The sequence below is a fragment of the Ailuropoda melanoleuca genome, chromosome 2, assembly GCF_002007445.2.
Source record: "Ailuropoda melanoleuca isolate Jingjing chromosome 2, ASM200744v2, whole genome shotgun sequence".
Lineage (NCBI taxonomy): Eukaryota > Metazoa > Chordata > Mammalia > Carnivora > Ursidae > Ailuropoda > Ailuropoda melanoleuca.
The window spans coordinates 157888688-157906416 of record NC_048219.1 but is presented as its reverse complement, the minus strand read 5'-3'; the positions used below and the strand labels follow the sequence as shown (position 1 = coordinate 157906416).

General features: G+C 35.4%; 1 protein-coding gene across 1 annotated transcript in view; it reads left to right on the top strand.

The window, feature by feature from the left end:
• Positions 1–17729, top strand: part of TMEFF2 (transmembrane protein with EGF like and two follistatin like domains 2) — a 223050-nt gene that overhangs the window by 108873 nt on the left and 96448 nt on the right. The window contains exon 5 of the mRNA XM_002917998.4: positions 17031–17127. Within this exon, the coding sequence (XP_002918044.1) occupies positions 17031–17127 (97 nt within the window). The remainder of the gene's footprint in view (positions 1–17030; positions 17128–17729) is intronic.

Here is a 17729-nt window from a genome sequence, read left to right as displayed (position 1 = left end):
TGTATGCATCATGGTAAGATATTGTCTCCGGGTCATGGGAAGATGAAAATGGCAGTGATGCCATCTCTTATTTTATATAGGTTGAAAGGGTCTAAAACAAAAGTACTGAACATGAATACAACCGTTATGTCGTATCTGAGTCGCATCTTTCTAGAGCAGTGTTGTCCAGTAGAACTTTCTGTGTTGAAGGAAATGTTCTGTATCTGTCCTCTCCAATACAGGTCATCACTGGCCACATGTTGCTATGATTTCTTGAAATGGAGCAAGTGCAACTGAGAAACTGGATTTTTAATTTTATTTCATTTTAATTTAACATATATTTAAGCAGCTATAGGGACGATCCTACAGCATCTGGTTTCTGGTTTTTTTAAAGACTCATTTTTACCATAGTAATTTAAAATACTGCTTTTAGTCAAATGTTAACCAAGAAGTTACATAAAATATAATTTTACCATCATTCAATAAATGTTTTTAGAATATTTTAAGATCATTCCACTGAAGTGGATTTTCTATGTTTCAATAAGGTCCCTTTAAGGTATTTAGAGATGAAACTCAGTACATTTCCAGCCTTCTCACCATGACCTTTCCTTCAACATATCAAGGTTTTGAAATTTGTGGTTTAAAATGTTAACATTAGATATAGTTATTGCCTAGTTGGTCACACCTTCTCAGAACCAGTAACAGCAACTTGATATTTGGAGTTGGGTACACCAAGTAACTGTTAACTTCTCTACTGGCTTATTAGAAGAAAGATTTGATGTCTGAAAGCAAAGACATGAGATGACTATAGGCTCCCACTCTTTTAGCCAGCCAACTATTTGATTTGTTTGATGAGTGATCTTGGACAACCCTTTCAGGCACTGAACCATCAGAGAGTTATGTTGTTGGGTGATAAGAAACCTTCAGAGGTACGTAAATCTTTTATCACTGGGAGTTTCATCTGTTCTGGAATAAAGAACATTTTCATATATGATGTTTCTATCTGGGTAGCTATAGGAATATTCAGAAAAGGTTCACAGACTTAGTCAAATTCATACCGACAAGGACCTTAAAACAGTACAATAATTACCAAGAATATGTTAGACAACACTTTATTTTCGTTTTATTCTTATTTTGTTTCCCAAAGGTTTGACAGTGTGGTTAATGTATTATACATTGAGAAGTCCATTAATCTTTTGATTAGCATTTGTTTTCCTGTATTTTCCTTAGAGACAAACCAACAAATGAGGAATGTTCTTAATTTGATCTCTGGAGTAATCATAGATATGGATCTTGTATCGTTTAACAAATGCACTAAACAAACTAGTCTTTTTTTTTTTTTTTTTTTAGATTTTATTTATTTGACAGAGAGAGACAGCCAGCGAGAGAGGGAACACAGCAGGTGGAGTGGGAGAGGAAGAAGCAGGCTCTCAGCAGAGGAGCCTGATGTGGGGCTCGATCCCGTAACGCCGGGATCACGCCCTGAACCGAAGGCAGAGGCTTAACCGCTGAGCCACCCAGGCGCCCCAAACTAGTCGTTTTTTTAATGTACATTTCTATGCACTAAGAATGCAACATCTGAATTAACTTTATTGAAATTTTATTTCCAGTCTAATGTGGCTGTTTATCATATATAGTCTTGGGCTTTTTAATGGTAGTAAAATCCAGGTAATTTGTAGTAAAAAAAAAAAAGTTGAAATCCTTCCCAGTTGCATTAAAACTGATGTGAAGCCTGCTTTTAAAAACATATACTATCAAAGTGACACTCTTGGCTGCTATATCCCACCCACAGATCTCTCTCAATATGCAGCAGTTTTCACTAAGAAGACTTCATTGTTTCTAGTATACTCACCTTGCCCTGTGACTCTGCCAGGTATAGCTGATATGTCATAGAAGCTGTCTTTAAAAGACATCTTCCCCATTTAGAAAGTCTTCACCTGAATATTTTTCCATCCCTTCGCAAGAGCTCATCTGTACACAAACAAATCTCTGCCTCATCCGTTTGACCCTCTTAAGAGTAAAAGCTAAAGTACATGCTTTTTTGAAATCCCTTCGTAGGCAAAGGAATGTGGTTTCCAACCTTTCTCAGTGACCTGCTTGTCAGGCAGCGTGGGAGCAGAGGAGGTGTGAAACTGCCGTCATGAAAGACAGCCGTGTTTCCTACACAGAATTTTATAACACAGGAAGGGAGGGTCCTCTTCATTTTGATATCTGTATTTGATTTGTGTTGATGGAAAGTATTTCTTGATGGAGGTGGTTTTTCTTAAAAATGACTATGACGCAGTAAAGATGTGGTAAGTCCCTGAGTACTACCTCAGATTTAGGCATATTTTGAAAGAGATGGTGTTTAGTACACTTAAATCCCTTCTCCATCTGCCTTGTCTTCCATTGAAAAATGCTGTCAATACCATTGCTTGTACAGCTACATAATTCTGTAAGAATAGTGCTTCAGACACACAAGGAAAAAGCAATTGAGTACAGAGACAAAATTAGTTGCTACATATCAATATTTCACAAGACTTTAAGTATTTCATTTAATTAACATTTACTTTGAATCACACTACATATTTTTCAGGGAAAGAAACTTCTATTCATTTTATCTGATCTAAAAATACGAATATGCATGAAGAAATCTAAGCAGCGTTGGGGAAAATGAAAGCAACAGTACAGAATGTTTTGTGGGCATGAATTTGGGCAGGAAGCAGAATGTGTTTTGAGATAGGAAAAAAGTGTTTTCCATTTGGGGATACCCCGAATCAGCCACAATCTGACCTTTATGTCAAAGGGCTTTAAGGCATTAAGAGCATGCATGTGAGCATAGCTTTTAAAATACCAATAATTATTAGGAAATATTTCCTGTATGCTCTGTGAAAGTAAAATAGGGCCTATTTAAGGATACAAGAACTTAGTATATTCTTGACCTTTTTGGATAGCTATTATCAATATTAGCTCTAGTGAAAGAGTAAGGTTAACTTGTCCTAAATATTTCAATAATTTCTTTGTGTATTCTCCCCAGTGACAGCATAATACCCCTCCAAACCTTATTTACTTCTCTACATTCCCATTTAAAGCTAGGAAGAGGCCATATATTTCTGGCTTCATACCCTCATCTTCAAACCATCATCAAGGAAAGCTGGCATTATTACCCAATAAACTGCTTCTTATTCAAAACTCATGCTATTTACTGATACCACCCTGTCTCATATTTTAGGTATAAAGTGCTGAACCCTACATCACTGCCATTTTCCTCAATGAATCAGTGCTTGGCTCACTTTCATATAGTCTATTCCAGGGTAACTATCACTTAGGTAACTGGGAGTTGGTGAATTCAACACAATGGAACAGATTGCATTCACGCTTCTTAGCCTCATCTTCTGACATAGTCAAGTTACGCTAACTTACGCCAGGGTATGCAGTAGAAGCAAGCATCTCCTGAAACTTAGTGGCTTAAAAGAACCAAGGTTTATTTTTTATGCTCACTACTTGTTTACTACAGGTCGACTGGATAAGGCGCTGGGTGAGGGCTCGGCCCATTGCAGTCACTCAGGGACCTGGACAGTTGCAGCAGCTCTCTTGAATGTTGACTTTATACTTGCACTTAATCCATCAGTAGACCTTTTCAGTTCTCTCTCCAAATTCTGTGCCACGTCTAACAATTTTTTACTATTCCTGTGCCATAGCCTCCTCATTTGCCTCCATTCCTGCCCCTCTTGGGCAGTCTTCAATAGTAGGGAAGGTCTTCAACCAACAATCACTTCTACTCAACAATTCTTTAGCCAGAACTAGTTCTAGGCCCTAGTAACATCTGGGGAAAGGTCATCTTGCCCTGTGCCCAAACATTTTACGGACAACATGTAACTACCACAGAGTCTGTCTTATGTTTCTTCTCAATGCTGACTCCTCATCTTCATTTGAGCTGACTGGAAATGTGGTCACAACTTGTCATTACCTGGAACTCCTACAACACAAACACCTCAGATTTTGGAATTCCACCCTCTAGCCCCTGCTTCCTATCATTTCCCAAGTCCTGTGCTAAGAATAGATATAAAAGCAAATAAGGCATATGACTTGGCCTTGTAGAACTCACAGGACTGTTGGGAGAATCAGGAAAGTAACCCTCCTTCTACAATGTGATAAGTAGAAAGAATGTGTTGGGGGCACAGACCAAGAGCTTTACCCAGCCTGGGGGTACAGAACAAGGGAGGAAAGCGAGGGCATCTTTTCTGAACAGTGTGGTGCTACAGCTGAGTCTTCAAGTTAGAATCAGAATCAGCCATTTGACAATGGAAACTGCACGTAGCAAATACAGCTATAGCATGAGAAGCATGCCAGGAGGCTAGAGAGGAAGATGGAGTGACAGGTTGTGGGAATTCATAAAAGACTTTAAATACAGTGGTAAGGACTGGGTTTTTATCCTAAAGGCAATAGGAAAACTTTAAACTAAGCAGAGTTGTAACATAATCAAGATTTATATTTTTAAACATAATATGTATCATTCAAGTTTGCTTATTGACCAGTATTTCATAGTACTGAAACTACAATCTTAAACTAAATGAACAAAAGAAAAGCTCTACAAAAATATGATTTAAAAACAAAATTTTGGGGGGCGCCTGGGTGGCACAGTGGTTAAGCGTCTGCCTTTGGCTCAGGGCGTGATCCCGGCATTCTGGGATGGACCCCGCATCAGGCTTCTCCGCTGGGAGCCTGCTTCTTCCTCTCCCACTCCCCCTGCTTGTGTTCCCTCTCTCGCTGGCTGTCTCTATCTCTGTAGAATAAATAAATAAAATCTTTAAAAAAAATAAAAAATAAAAATAAAAACAAAATTTTGGGGGCGCCTAGGTAGCACAGTCGTTAAGCATCTGACTTCGGCTCAGAGCGTAATTCTGGAGTTCTGGGATGGACCCAGCATCAGGCTTCTCCGCTGGGAGCCTGCTTCTTCCTCTCCCACTCCCCCTGCTTGTGTGCCCTCTCTCACTGGCTGTCTCTCTGTCAAATAAATAAATAAAATCTTTAAAAAATTAAATAAATAAATAAATAAATAATAAAAACAAAATTTTGTTACTAATTCTGTTAGTGTAACCCCCAATGTCATAATACAAATGGGTTGTCCTTTTAAAATGTTTTCTTCTTGGACCTGTTGTATTTATTTACCAATGTGTTTTTATTTATTCACAAAGTTAATCATATCTTTGTTCCTGATAATTTTAGCATACATGTTTTTCAATACTGTAATTATTAAAACAAAAATTAAACAGAAGTAATAAGCTACAGTCCCTATTAAACTTAAATCTTCATGGTTTAGGCAAACAGCAAATTTTCCTAAAACAGAAGATTTTTTCCCCAAATCTGCAAAATCAAGGAAACTAATTTAGTTTCAATTACCTTATAATGCAGGCTTAAGGTGTTCAAAAATAAAGGGTCCATGAATCTTGATGAAACTATAAATGAAAGTGGTCTGAGTTTAAAACCCTGGAGTTGAGAAAATTGGTCTCATTATGAAATCCTGAATAGAACATTGTTAATTTTAAAAATTTTACCATTTTCCATTTATCTCTGCATATCTTTGGCAATCTAAAGGCAATAAAATTTTTCCTAAAGTCCATGTAATTTTTTTTAAAAAAATCTAGTTGTCCTTTCCACAATTATTCATTCTTTCCACTTGGCAGATTCAGACTGAGCTAATGGTTCTGTAAGTAGACATATTGATTAGCTTGAAGTCAATTTCTAACCTATTCCAGCATTTAGCTTTCTTAGACCATTTTGTGGGTTTTGTTTTGTGTTTCTTTTTTTTTTTTTTTATTTTGTGGAAGTCATTCATGTCTTATTTCACACCTCAAATTGGATAATTCTGACCTTTCTATCCTTAACGCTTTTGAGAATCCAGTTTTTCTTGTTTTCTTTTGTTTATGTTGACCGGAAGTAAAGTATGTGAAAGCACTTTTTCTGGAAGGGAATGAAACAGAGGATAGTGGGGCCTGCCTAGTGGGGCCCTGCTAGCAGGGGCTGATTCCAAAATGGGGCATCACAAGAGAGGCCGTCAAGAGTGCTAAGGAGTAAGCAATAAGCTACAGATTGAGAGACAGCTGTAAACTGGAAAAAGAAATCACAAGAGTAACCAAACTCCATCAACTAGAGCCTGTAGGCAGAAGGGAAATTGTAGAAATGAAACAAGGACTCTCAATATAGAACAAGTGGGGGTGGAGGAAGATGTGTTTCTAGATCGAGCTCAAGACCAGTCTAATCACAAACTAATCGCAAACACTGAATTCCAGCCCTGACATTTTCCTATTATTTTAGTGTTTGTGATTCCCAAAATTAAAGACTGGACCTTAGATAGCAAAACTAGGCTGGAAAATAGTACAGGCAATTCAGAAAAATTATTGCTTTATTGCTTTAACTACCAATTTTACGAAATGCTGTGACCTCTTAGAATTGGCTTTATTATTACTGCTGCTCTTTTATTTCATTGGCTTATTTATATCAATATATTATATATTTCAACAAGTCTTGATCTTTATAAATTTCATTTTTAAGTCTCATTTGGACTTGGAAGTCAGAACCAGATGGAATATGTTTTTCAGACTTTCAGCGAAAACCAAAGCCCATCGCAGGCAAGTAGGGGGGAAAAACAGATAAAGCCCTATTGAATTCTTTTCTTTACCAATAAAAAAAGAAATAAAATACCACTTCAGTGCTTTCTTTCTTCTAAGACCCAGTGTACTAGAACAAAAAGGCGTGGAGCTCTGGACAATTTCTGAGCATATCTGTCAGGGACTTCCCATACACTTCTCACCTGTACCCTCTTCAATCCATTTTACTCCTTAATATAAGAAATTAAATGAGGATGTTTTGGTGCAGGACTTCCCCTATACATTCTTCAATATTCTTCTTTCCCTAGTTGGTTATATTGTTTGGGATTCTTATTTCCCCATTCCCACAAAGACTCCTACTTCAGCATCAGCACAAAGCCACTTACAAGGGGCAGAAATTCATGTTTGTGATGTTCAGCCTTAGACATCCTTCAAAGAACTTTCTTGCTTGGAATAAGATAATGACTTTATTCACCTTTAACACTTTCTTACCGTTAACACCTTAAGGTGACAAAGCAAGTTAGAGGGTGCAAAACGCTTTCACACATCCTCCCATTTCATCTTCACCACAGCCTGTAAGCTGAGCAGGGCAGGCTTCTCATTTTACAAATCAGTAATCTGGGGATCAGGAAAGAATCTAGACAACCCAAATCCAGCTCTCCCAGCCCTAGGCCTGAATTTTGTATATCATGCAACTGCCTTTAGATTAATCATGTCATTTTCAAGTTATAATAGTACGATCAGATTTGCATCTCAAAGAGATACATGGAGATGTATTTAAGAGAGACGAGTTTGCAAGTAGAGAGGTCAGGTAGTTAGAAGTTTTGGCAAGGCGTGATGCAGATCTCAACTGGCTCAGTGATGACGGAATGGGAAAATATTTAGGAAATAAACATGGCATGTAAGATGTTACCAGATTGTGAAGCCCCGTTACCAAAACAAACATTAAGTAGGTTCAAGTTAACTCTGTTGCCAAGTTAGTCTTTATGTGATGATTCAAGTGAAACTTTGATGTCACAGAATGCCTTTAAGTTATCAACACCAGTGGGGCACCTGGGTGGCTCAGTCGTTAAGCGTCTGCTTTTGGCTCAGGTCACGATCCCGGGGTCCTGGGATCGAGCCCCGCATTGGGCTCCCTGCTCAGAGGGAAGCCTGCTTCTCCCTCTCCCACTCTCCCTGCTTGTGTTCCCTCTCTCACTGTCTCTCTCTCTCTGTCAAATAAATAAATAAACTCTTAGAAAAAAAAAGTTATCAATACCAAACGTCATGTACTAAATACATACAGAAGTGCAAGTTAATAAAGATATATCTTTATTCAGCAGAGATTTGCTAATTGGAAGAAGTAAACACAAAATTGGAAAGTAACAAATTAGTATAAGAAAGATTTAGAAAGCCTTTGGTCTTTATTTTCCTTCACTCTCCTACAGTATTTCACATCTTCTCCTTTCTTATCACATCCTGCCAACCACCGGCCTTTCTCTAAAGTGAAGATACAGTAGAGGTAATAAAGACAACCAGAGAAGATCTGTTTCATCTTTCCCTTTCCAGTGTCACCTCCTCTGTACATCTGCACCCACATACTCTGCCATCCCTCCAAGAGTGGAAGACATGTCCCTACCTCTGAGACCAACCACTACACCTACATGTAAACCCATCCCTTCTCAGGAATGTTGCTTCCCTGATTGTCCTCTTTCTCTCCTGCATACACTTGTTCCTCTCCACTCCATTATTTTTGTCAGCATACAGTGATGCCTCAGCTCCAGCCTTCCATAAAAATCCGTTTCTTGACTCCACATCCTTATCCAACGGATGCCTCATTCTGTGTTGTCTTCATCAGCAACTCTGTACAAAACTGTCCCCCACATTTGCTGTTTCCACTTACTGACCTCCTAATCTTTCTCAGTCTCCTCTCATAGGGATGTGGTATTCACCATGCTCTACAGGAGCTCATTCAGCCCAAGCCAGTGTTCATAATTTACCAATGAAAAATAAATTTCTCATCTTTTAGGCATTTAATAAGAAAAAAATTGAAATTATTTATATGAATTTGCATAAAATAATTAAATTTAATTCTACTGAGAATAATAAAAGTATTTTTGTTTATAATTATCATATGATTGATATGATAGAGTTTCCTGAAGTCTGGCATAGTAACTTGCTCCTGTGAATTCTGGCATGCATGATATCAAACTAAACAAACATTTTTCCTTTTCTCTTTTCTTCCTTTCTTTGTCCCATCCTACCTTCCTTCTCTCATTTCTTCTTTCTTTATTTCTCTTGTCTGTTGCTTCTTTTTTTCTAATCAACTGAGTATCTTTGGTTCTAGCTCAGATAGGACTGAATGAAATCAGTCAGACTTCAATGATGGCAATAGAATTGTCCTCAACATAGTAGCATCGTACTAATCTCTTAAATTATTTTTAGTTGTGCAGAAGATAAATTATGTGTGATTTCTAAAGAAGCTTTGTCAAGCTCTAGCAAACTAGTTTAATTATGAAAAATTAAATTTTCTGTAATGATCTCTTCTTTTTAGTGTTTAACATAAAATTACATTTGCTCAGTCATGAACTTGCTTCTTAGATTTTCAAGTGGTTTTTAGAATTTTGAATTATTATGTGTTATTTCAGCCTTCCTTTAGTTTTTGGCATTTAAATCACTTAAAAATTAAAAATTATCAGTGGAATTGTACCTCTTTTAATTAAAATGAAACAAAGATAATGGATTTCCTCCTTAAAATCTGAGTACATCTTACTGCATTGTGGCACTAATACATACACACAATTAATCTGTGTTAGTTTTATAAACAGCAGACTAAAATGCTACTTCTCTTGCTTTAAAATTTCAATAATATAACAGTGTAATTATTATTCATATAACAATATCCACACGTTATAATATGAACAAAAGGAAAATATTTCTTATTCTCATTTTTCTTTAAAGTCCTATTGGGGTTTCTAGGGAAATGTTGGAAAATATAAAGGGGAGCATGACTTTGGCTCAAAAACCATGGCTTAGAATTGTCTTGAGCCTCTAGGAACTGTCAGCAACTCCCATCATTTAAATTCAACTTACATGTGGGAAAGGCACATGAGAGGTAAAACTGGCGTACAAAGGGTGAAATAGACGAGTTGTACCAATTAAAGAATAGAATGGAGAGTTTTGACTTAAAATTTTATTTCTATTGTTTAAGTAGAATGTTTCCTTCATCGGAAGGTAAACTCAAAGTTCAGCTTTTTGGTGATAATGAAATAATAACTTATGAACATTATTCAAAATGAAAAAAATGCTGTTTAGATTTGAAAATATTGCTGTTTATAATTTGGTAATTGGAGTACTTTTAGTTACAACAGATACATTAAATATTATCACTGATAAGTCTTTTTTCTATGTAAACAAAGTGGAAAAAATTAAGTCTGTCAAGAATTACTTTGTCATCTTACCTACTTAGGGGAAAAAAACTGAATACTAGGTTGGTATTAACTATAAAATGGGAAAAAATGTATTCTAGGTTTTGAAAAAAAATCAGATATGTATGGATCATATTTAAGCTTAGAAGTCTCATTCTTTTTGTTGATACAATCTGATGTTTCAGGGACTGCCTGCTTTATTTCAGACGATGCATGTGAAGGTTTCTATTCATACATGTTTATACTGTGTTTAATGTTTATGCTCTGCTTAATTTAAATGGGACACCTTATATATCTGTCAAAGAGATATACTAGAGAGCTACATGGTGAAGAAAATGGGAACCATGCATAGACTGGGATACATACTGTCATGTGGTGAAAAAATGAAAATATAGAAAAGAAACAAGCCTTAACGATTGCAGAATATCTGCTAGTATAGAAAATAAATAGTAAAAAGTTTGAAGGCAGATTTGGAGAAAATTAAAAGAATATCTAGTGTTGCATAGGTAGGTAATGCAACCAAAATCTAAGGTGTGGAAAATGATGTGAAAATACATTTCCTTAGAATTTATTAATAACATTAACTGGCGTCTTATTATTCATCTTTCACTAGATAACACTATAGTTACAAATGACTTGAAAATCTCAGAGGCTTATAGCATCAGTGGCATAATTCTTGCTCTCATGGCTTGCGCTCAACTGTGGCTCTGCTCTAAATACCATTTTATTCTGGGATTGGTTAAAGGAACCATTCCTATTCTGGAATTTGCCTTTTTTTAATGCGAAGGGAAAGAGCAAGAAAGTAGAAATCCACATGATGGTTTTATATAGGTTCTCATTTCCATTCACATTTCAATGGCAAAAGCAAGTCACAAGACCAATAGTGGTATCATGGAACTCAATGGAAATATGACTATGAAAAGGAATATATTATCCTTTTATCAGAAAGGGTAGAAAAATAATAGAAAAAAATTTTAAAAATCTACCGTAAGTTTCATACGCCAATAGTGTCTTCCAAGGAGAATGTGAGACTATAGGTAAGTTTGAAAAGTTAGAGCAAACACATGTCAGAAGTCAATCACTTAACAATGACAGGCATGAATCTTCATTAGTACTGAAATCTCTGTCTTTTGCCTTGGAAATTAACAAAAATGAGTAGGGCAGCTGTGTAAAGTAAAACTAATTTTAAAAAGGAATGCAAATTTTACATCATAGGTTAAAGTATGATACATAACAATAAAAATACTAAAGTGTGAACTACAGTAATTAAAAATATATTGTCATAAAGTTCTTAAATTGCTCATGAAGCAATAAAGATGTATATTGTAATTCTTAAAGCAACCACCCAAATAAAACCAAAAAAATAATTAAGAGATAAGATAAAATGAATAAAATAGAATAGTTGACTCACCTAAACAAAACAAAACAAAAAGACAGAAAAGAGAACAGAGAAACCCAAAAAGATTTGTTCAAATATGAATCAAGCACCAACATGGTAGACTTAGAACCAAACATATCAATAATTTCATTAAAATAAATGGACTAAACATCCTGATTAAATGCAGACATATTCAGACTAAATAGAAAAAAACCAAGATCCATCTCTATGTTGCTTTCAAGAAACATCCTTCAAACATGTTAACAAACATTTGGGTGTAAGTGGATAGAAACAATAAGCAAACAAAAGCTGGTATGGCTATATAAATATCAGAACAAAGTTGACTTCAAGATGAATAGTGTTAACAGAGATTAAAAGGGGCATTTCATAATGATAAAAGGGTCACTTCTTTAAGAAAACATAAGACTGTCAAATGTTTATATACCTAATATCAAAGCTTCTAAATGCAGGACAAAACAAAAGAACAAAGCAAAAGAGAACTAGAAACAATTTTACAGTCATTGAGAGAGACTTTCACACTCCTTTCTCAGGAAAAGCTAGAACAATTAAACAAAAGCTCAGAACACTTATGGATGATTTGAACAATATTGACCATCTGCTTAAGCTCAGTAACATCTGTAGAAACTTACTCTCAAAATAGGTTACAATTTCTAAGATGCATATAGAATATTCAATAAGATAGACCAGGTTCTGAGCCATAAAACAAGTTTCAATATATTTCAAAGGATTTAAACTGAACAGACTATGTTCTTCATCCATGATAGAACTATTAAACATGAATAAAAATAATATAACTTGGAAAACCGCAAATAGTTGGGAGTTAAAAACATACTTACAAAATAGTCCATGGATCAGAGAAAAAAATATCATGTAATTGATATTACATGATATCATGTAATATCAAAAGATATTACGACGTAAGTTTTGAACATAAATACATGAAAACACAATATATCCATATTTGTGGGATGCAGCTAAACAACCTTTAGAAGGAAATTAATAGATTTCAATGACTATCTTAGGAAATAAGAAAGATATAAAATCAAGCTTCCATTTTAAGAAACTAGAAAAATAATAAATTAAACCCTAGGTATATGGCACAAAGGAAATTATTTTAAAAAAGAGCATAAATCAATAAAATAGAAAATTTAAATGGCCTTGTATAAAGAAATCAAATAATAATTCTATCATAAGCAAACTCTTTCATAAAACAGAGGAAGTGGGAACACTTCCAGCTCCTATCATGAGACAATTTTAAGCCCGATAGCAAGACCAAACAAGGACAATATAAGGAAAGAAACTTACAGCCAGTATATCTTATGAACGTAGATTTAAAAAAATTGAACAAAGTATTGTCAAATGAAATCCGGCATTACATAAAAGGATTATATACCATGATTAAGTTGGACTTATCCCAAGCATGGGAGGTTGGCTTAACATGAGAAAATCAATCAACATATTTTACTACATTCATAGGTCATGCCAGAAAACTCATGCCCATAGGGGAAAAACAGAGACAAAACCTCAACCTCTACTTTACATCATCTGACAGTTTTCACACCTGACAGAAATTGATACCCAAAATATATTTAAAAATTCCTGCAGCTTGAGAATAAAAAGAGAAACAAGATTAATTTTTACCTTGAAACCCAGTTATACCACTGCTAGATATTTGTCCAAAAGATATAAAAACTAATAAGCACAAAAGTCTTTAATATTTACCGCAACTTTATTAATAAATCCACACTTGCTGTTCCCGGCTAGTAACTAAAAGCAATCATGTCTTACAACAAGAAAAGGGATAAATAAGCTATGATATTTTCATTCCTTTGAATACCAAGCAGTACAGAAAAATAAACTACTGATCCACACGACCACCTGAATTAATCTCAAAATTTATGATGCTGAGTGAAAAAGGTGGGCACCATAATTAAATGTTGTGGGACTCCATTAATGTGATATCCTAAAATAGTTAAAACAAATCTGTGGTGACAGAAATCAGGTCACTAATCCGTCTATATATAGAGACAGAGTGGCAATAGGATAATGGCGGGGAGGGGCACAAAGGAATCTTCTGGGATGGTAGAGTTGTTCCTTGTCTTGATACGCATTCTTCAAAATTGATTGAAAGATACACTTAAGATCTGAGCATTTCAATGAATATAAATTTTACTGCAATTTTTAACAAAATAAATGGCATTGAATAACTGAACATTATATTTCACCATGTTTTCACAAACAGCATACACGGGTTAGGATATTATATGAGACCCAGGAGGCACTCTAGTGGGTCAGGAAGAGAATAGGGTCCAGCTGGCACATCTGGTGTGAAGACCCATAATGGGCCAGAACAAGGTGGTAATAAAGGAACTTTCGGTAACCACCAGATGAAACCTGGGGCAAGGAGAGTTGGGAGAGAAGTAATTTGCTTATCTCTTAATAATCCCCCAATCCAGAAATTTAAAGGATTAAATCGGTTCTAACTAAAGGCAGCACATTTGATGAAATATGCTTTCAGGAGCTCTGCCTCCTTTACCCCTCCAATTTCCCTCAGTCACTTGCTGAAATCTAAGTTTCTATCGAATAAAGGGAAATAATTATTTTACTTCACAAAATAAAAGGATTAAAATGCAAATGCATAGTTGAAACAATACTTTAGGATACATGAATTTTATTTCTGTGTAATCAGTGGATGAACGCAAATGATGAAGAACTGACCCTTCTCATTTCTGATAATATAGAAAGAACAGGAAGAAACAGTCCAATTCAACACACATTTACTGAGCATCTACCGTGTGCTAAATCAGTGGTTTTCAAGCTTTTATGACTGTGACCTTTAGTAAGAAATGAAATTTATATTGCAGCTCTGTGTAGCTGTACATATGGATAACTAAAACAGTGTTATAAAATAAAACCTGTACTTGCTAAATGAGATGCACTCAGTGTTTTCTATTCTAGTATATTCTATTTCATGTTTACAAAAACTCTGGTAAGTGACCCACTAACTCCATTTCATTACTCATTAATAAATTGTGAATTGTGGTCTGAAAAACACGGTGCTGTCCTTGCTATCCAGAACGTGGTCTGTGGACCTGCAGCGACAGTAGGTGGGGGCTGGTAAGAAAAGCATAACCTCAGGCCACACCTCACACCTGCTGAATCAGAATCTGCATTATAATCAAGCCTCCAGGTGCTACCCCTGCATGGTAACCTGTCACAAGTCCTGTGCTAAACAATGCATGGAGAGAATGCTTGGGACAGACAAAGTCTACTCGGTATTATTTAGGGCTGATATTCTTACACGGGGATGGTCTGTCTTTTAGAATATACATATCCAAGCATCAAAGTTACAATTCAGTATCTCCAAGGACACCCCAGGGCAGTTATGCTAAAAACTAAATAAATGAACACACAAAATTTACCGGAGCTTCTGAGCCCCACTAAGAACGACTGGTCAACTTGGTTAATAGAAAACTACGTACTGATTTGTTTTTTACAAAGGTGCAAACCTGTGCTGCAGGTAATATGGAAAGATTTCACTTTAGTTTTCATTGTGGATGACTTCATATAAAATCATTTTATTCCTGGCATATTTATTGATAGAGGCATTGCTACTGCTACTTCTGAATTTGCCGCTACATCCATATGTGAGAATTTGCAAACATCTTGATTCTACTGTTCACTGTCATTTTATAGAAATGCAATTTGATTTCCATTAGAAATATTATTAGTTGTGCTGAGTTAGCACAACTCATTCCCTAGGTTACTTCCAGTAGATCCCTAACCAAGGATCTCTACTGCAAAAGAAAATGGGGCTGCCCCTAAGTGACTGTAACTGCTCATTAAGGACCTTCCCATTGCGTTCGTATGCTTCCTGAGTGGTGGGGAGTTTCAGTCTGGAAGCTGCTAATCTTGCTAACACTAAAAGGCTCTCTCCCATTAGCAGCTTCTGTGTTGCATTAATAATAAGAAGGTAATAAAGAGACTGCAGCTGTTCAGTCTCTCCTGAGGAGAGGCCGCAGTTTCCTTCTTATCCCCATGGTCCATCCATTCTAATGGTCTTGCCTGTATTAAAGTAATAGAGTGGATAGTAAGTGCAGGCTATTCTATCAAAGTCTAAAATTCCTTCTTCCTTCTGGGGAGGAGTACCTTTTCTTAAGACTTCTAAACTTAAAACTATACCATCCATACTTTTGCAACTGAAGTTGATCTGTTTATTTAGTAACTTTTTTGACATGTAAGTGCAAATCATCAAGTACAGGGAGAAAAAAGGTTGCTTTAGAAAAAAATAAATATTTCTACCTTTCCTGGAAAAACTGTAAAGCAGAGAACTTTCTTAGATGTCTTCTTGTCTTTTTTTTTTTGTAAATTAAATCACTTATCTGCACAGCAGTAAATTAAAGAAAATCAAGGAATAAAGATGTCTACTTTTGTAAATATTAAAAACTCTCTGGTAATAGACAAAGAAGAAATGAGGAAAATATCATATTAAAACAAAATAAGTCAGATTGGATTTGTTAGTTTCAGGGTGCATGTTAATATACGTGTCTTTGTTAAAGAAGTTATCTTATTAGGGCTCATAAAGATTGGAGCCAATGCCATACTAAATAGCTTATGTTCTTTTTCTATTGGAAATACCAGCCTTTCACAGAAGTACACTTTTTAAAGATTCTTCTGATTTAAACATCCATTTTTAAGTATATTATCTGTCCACAGAACAAAATTATCTATATGGTCGTTACATTGTTGCAATTTTTCATCTATAACCAAACTATTTTTGCTTTCAACTACATATTTTTTAATTGGGTAAATAGTAATCCATCATCTCAACAGTGCTGCTCAGATTTTCATTCCTGGGAGTCAAAATATTTGAGTCCAACTGACACTATTGTGTCCTGATTTTGAAAAGTTAATTTTATAATTAAGTTATATATTGCATATTTCTATACTTGCAATTTATGGGGAAAAAAAGGTCAATATCAATAATCATCAGTGAGAATATATATTTTTAAAATGAAATATATGTTCATAACCCTTCTAGAGGAAATCACTATGATGGGCTCTGTGCAATATTTATATAAAATTCAAGAAATTACTGTATAAACCAACTGAAAGCTGTTTTCTAAAAACTTATAATCAATATATTTTCCTTATAAGTATGAAACATTGTGAGAAAAAAAGACATATCTAATGTCAAACTGCCCATCTAAATATTTTTAATTTTGTATAAAAGCCTTTAAATGAAAAAAAAATCTGCAATTTAGGAAAGATAAAATGCTAAGTATTATTTATAGAATAAACACTAGGTATTTCCTCCAGGCAAGTAACAATCTAAATCCCTTTTAATTAATAACTCTTTCATATAGTCTACTTATTAGCCAAGCTTTTTGATAAATCCAGTAAACCCTCTTGTTTTTTGTTTCCTTTTGCTTGTAAAAAGCTGAAGTGTTTCCTGCATACCAATGGGTGGCATATTATTGCTAGTGTTTTCCTTAAATTTAGGGAAGAAAGGAGGTGAGTAAGACATTCTTTGAAGCCCCCAAAAGCAAACAGGTCTATTGGAAAAGTAGCAGCTTTGATATAAAATAGTCTTAGAGTGCTGGTATTAAGCATGCTTATCTGAGTTCTTTTTGTTTCCTTTCTTCTGTTCTCTAGTTCATGAGGGCTCTGGAGAAACCAGTCAAAAGGAGACTTCAACCTGTGACATTTGCCAATTCGGTGCGGAATGTGATGAAGACGCGGAGGATGTCTGGTAACGTGGTCTTTTTATTCTTTAGACAAATTATAACAATAACTAATTTCTTTTTACTCCATCAACCATTTCCTAAAAGATATTTTCAGCATCTTTTCTTATCCAGTTCCTAAGCGGGGAAAATGAGGGCTATAATAACAGCAAGGAATTTCTGAAGCTGAATTAAGAGCTGGACTAGCCAGGCAGTTGCTAAAAGCCTTACTTGATAAGATACATTTAAGGTACCACTTAGACCCCCAGATACTGTCAACGTTAAGAGATAGAAAGAAAAATCATATTTATTAGAACATCTCTCAAGAATCATGATCAATAAACAATAGATAGTTCCTAATCTGCTTTCTAAGATGGTGGATCTGGGTAACTGCAGAGAATTTATTTAAGGGTCTATGCATAGCACACCCATAGCTGAATTGGGAGGGCAGTAAAGCTAACAATGACTTCTGGGCTTCCGTCTAGGATCAACTTCTCTCTTCATCTGAGCAATACTCAGCATCTTCTGTAAAGATATGCTGAACAAATAGTGAATAACATTCATTATTTTGCATGAATCCCAAAATGTTAATATTCTAGGGCATCCATATGTTTTGGTCCTACCCTAATCA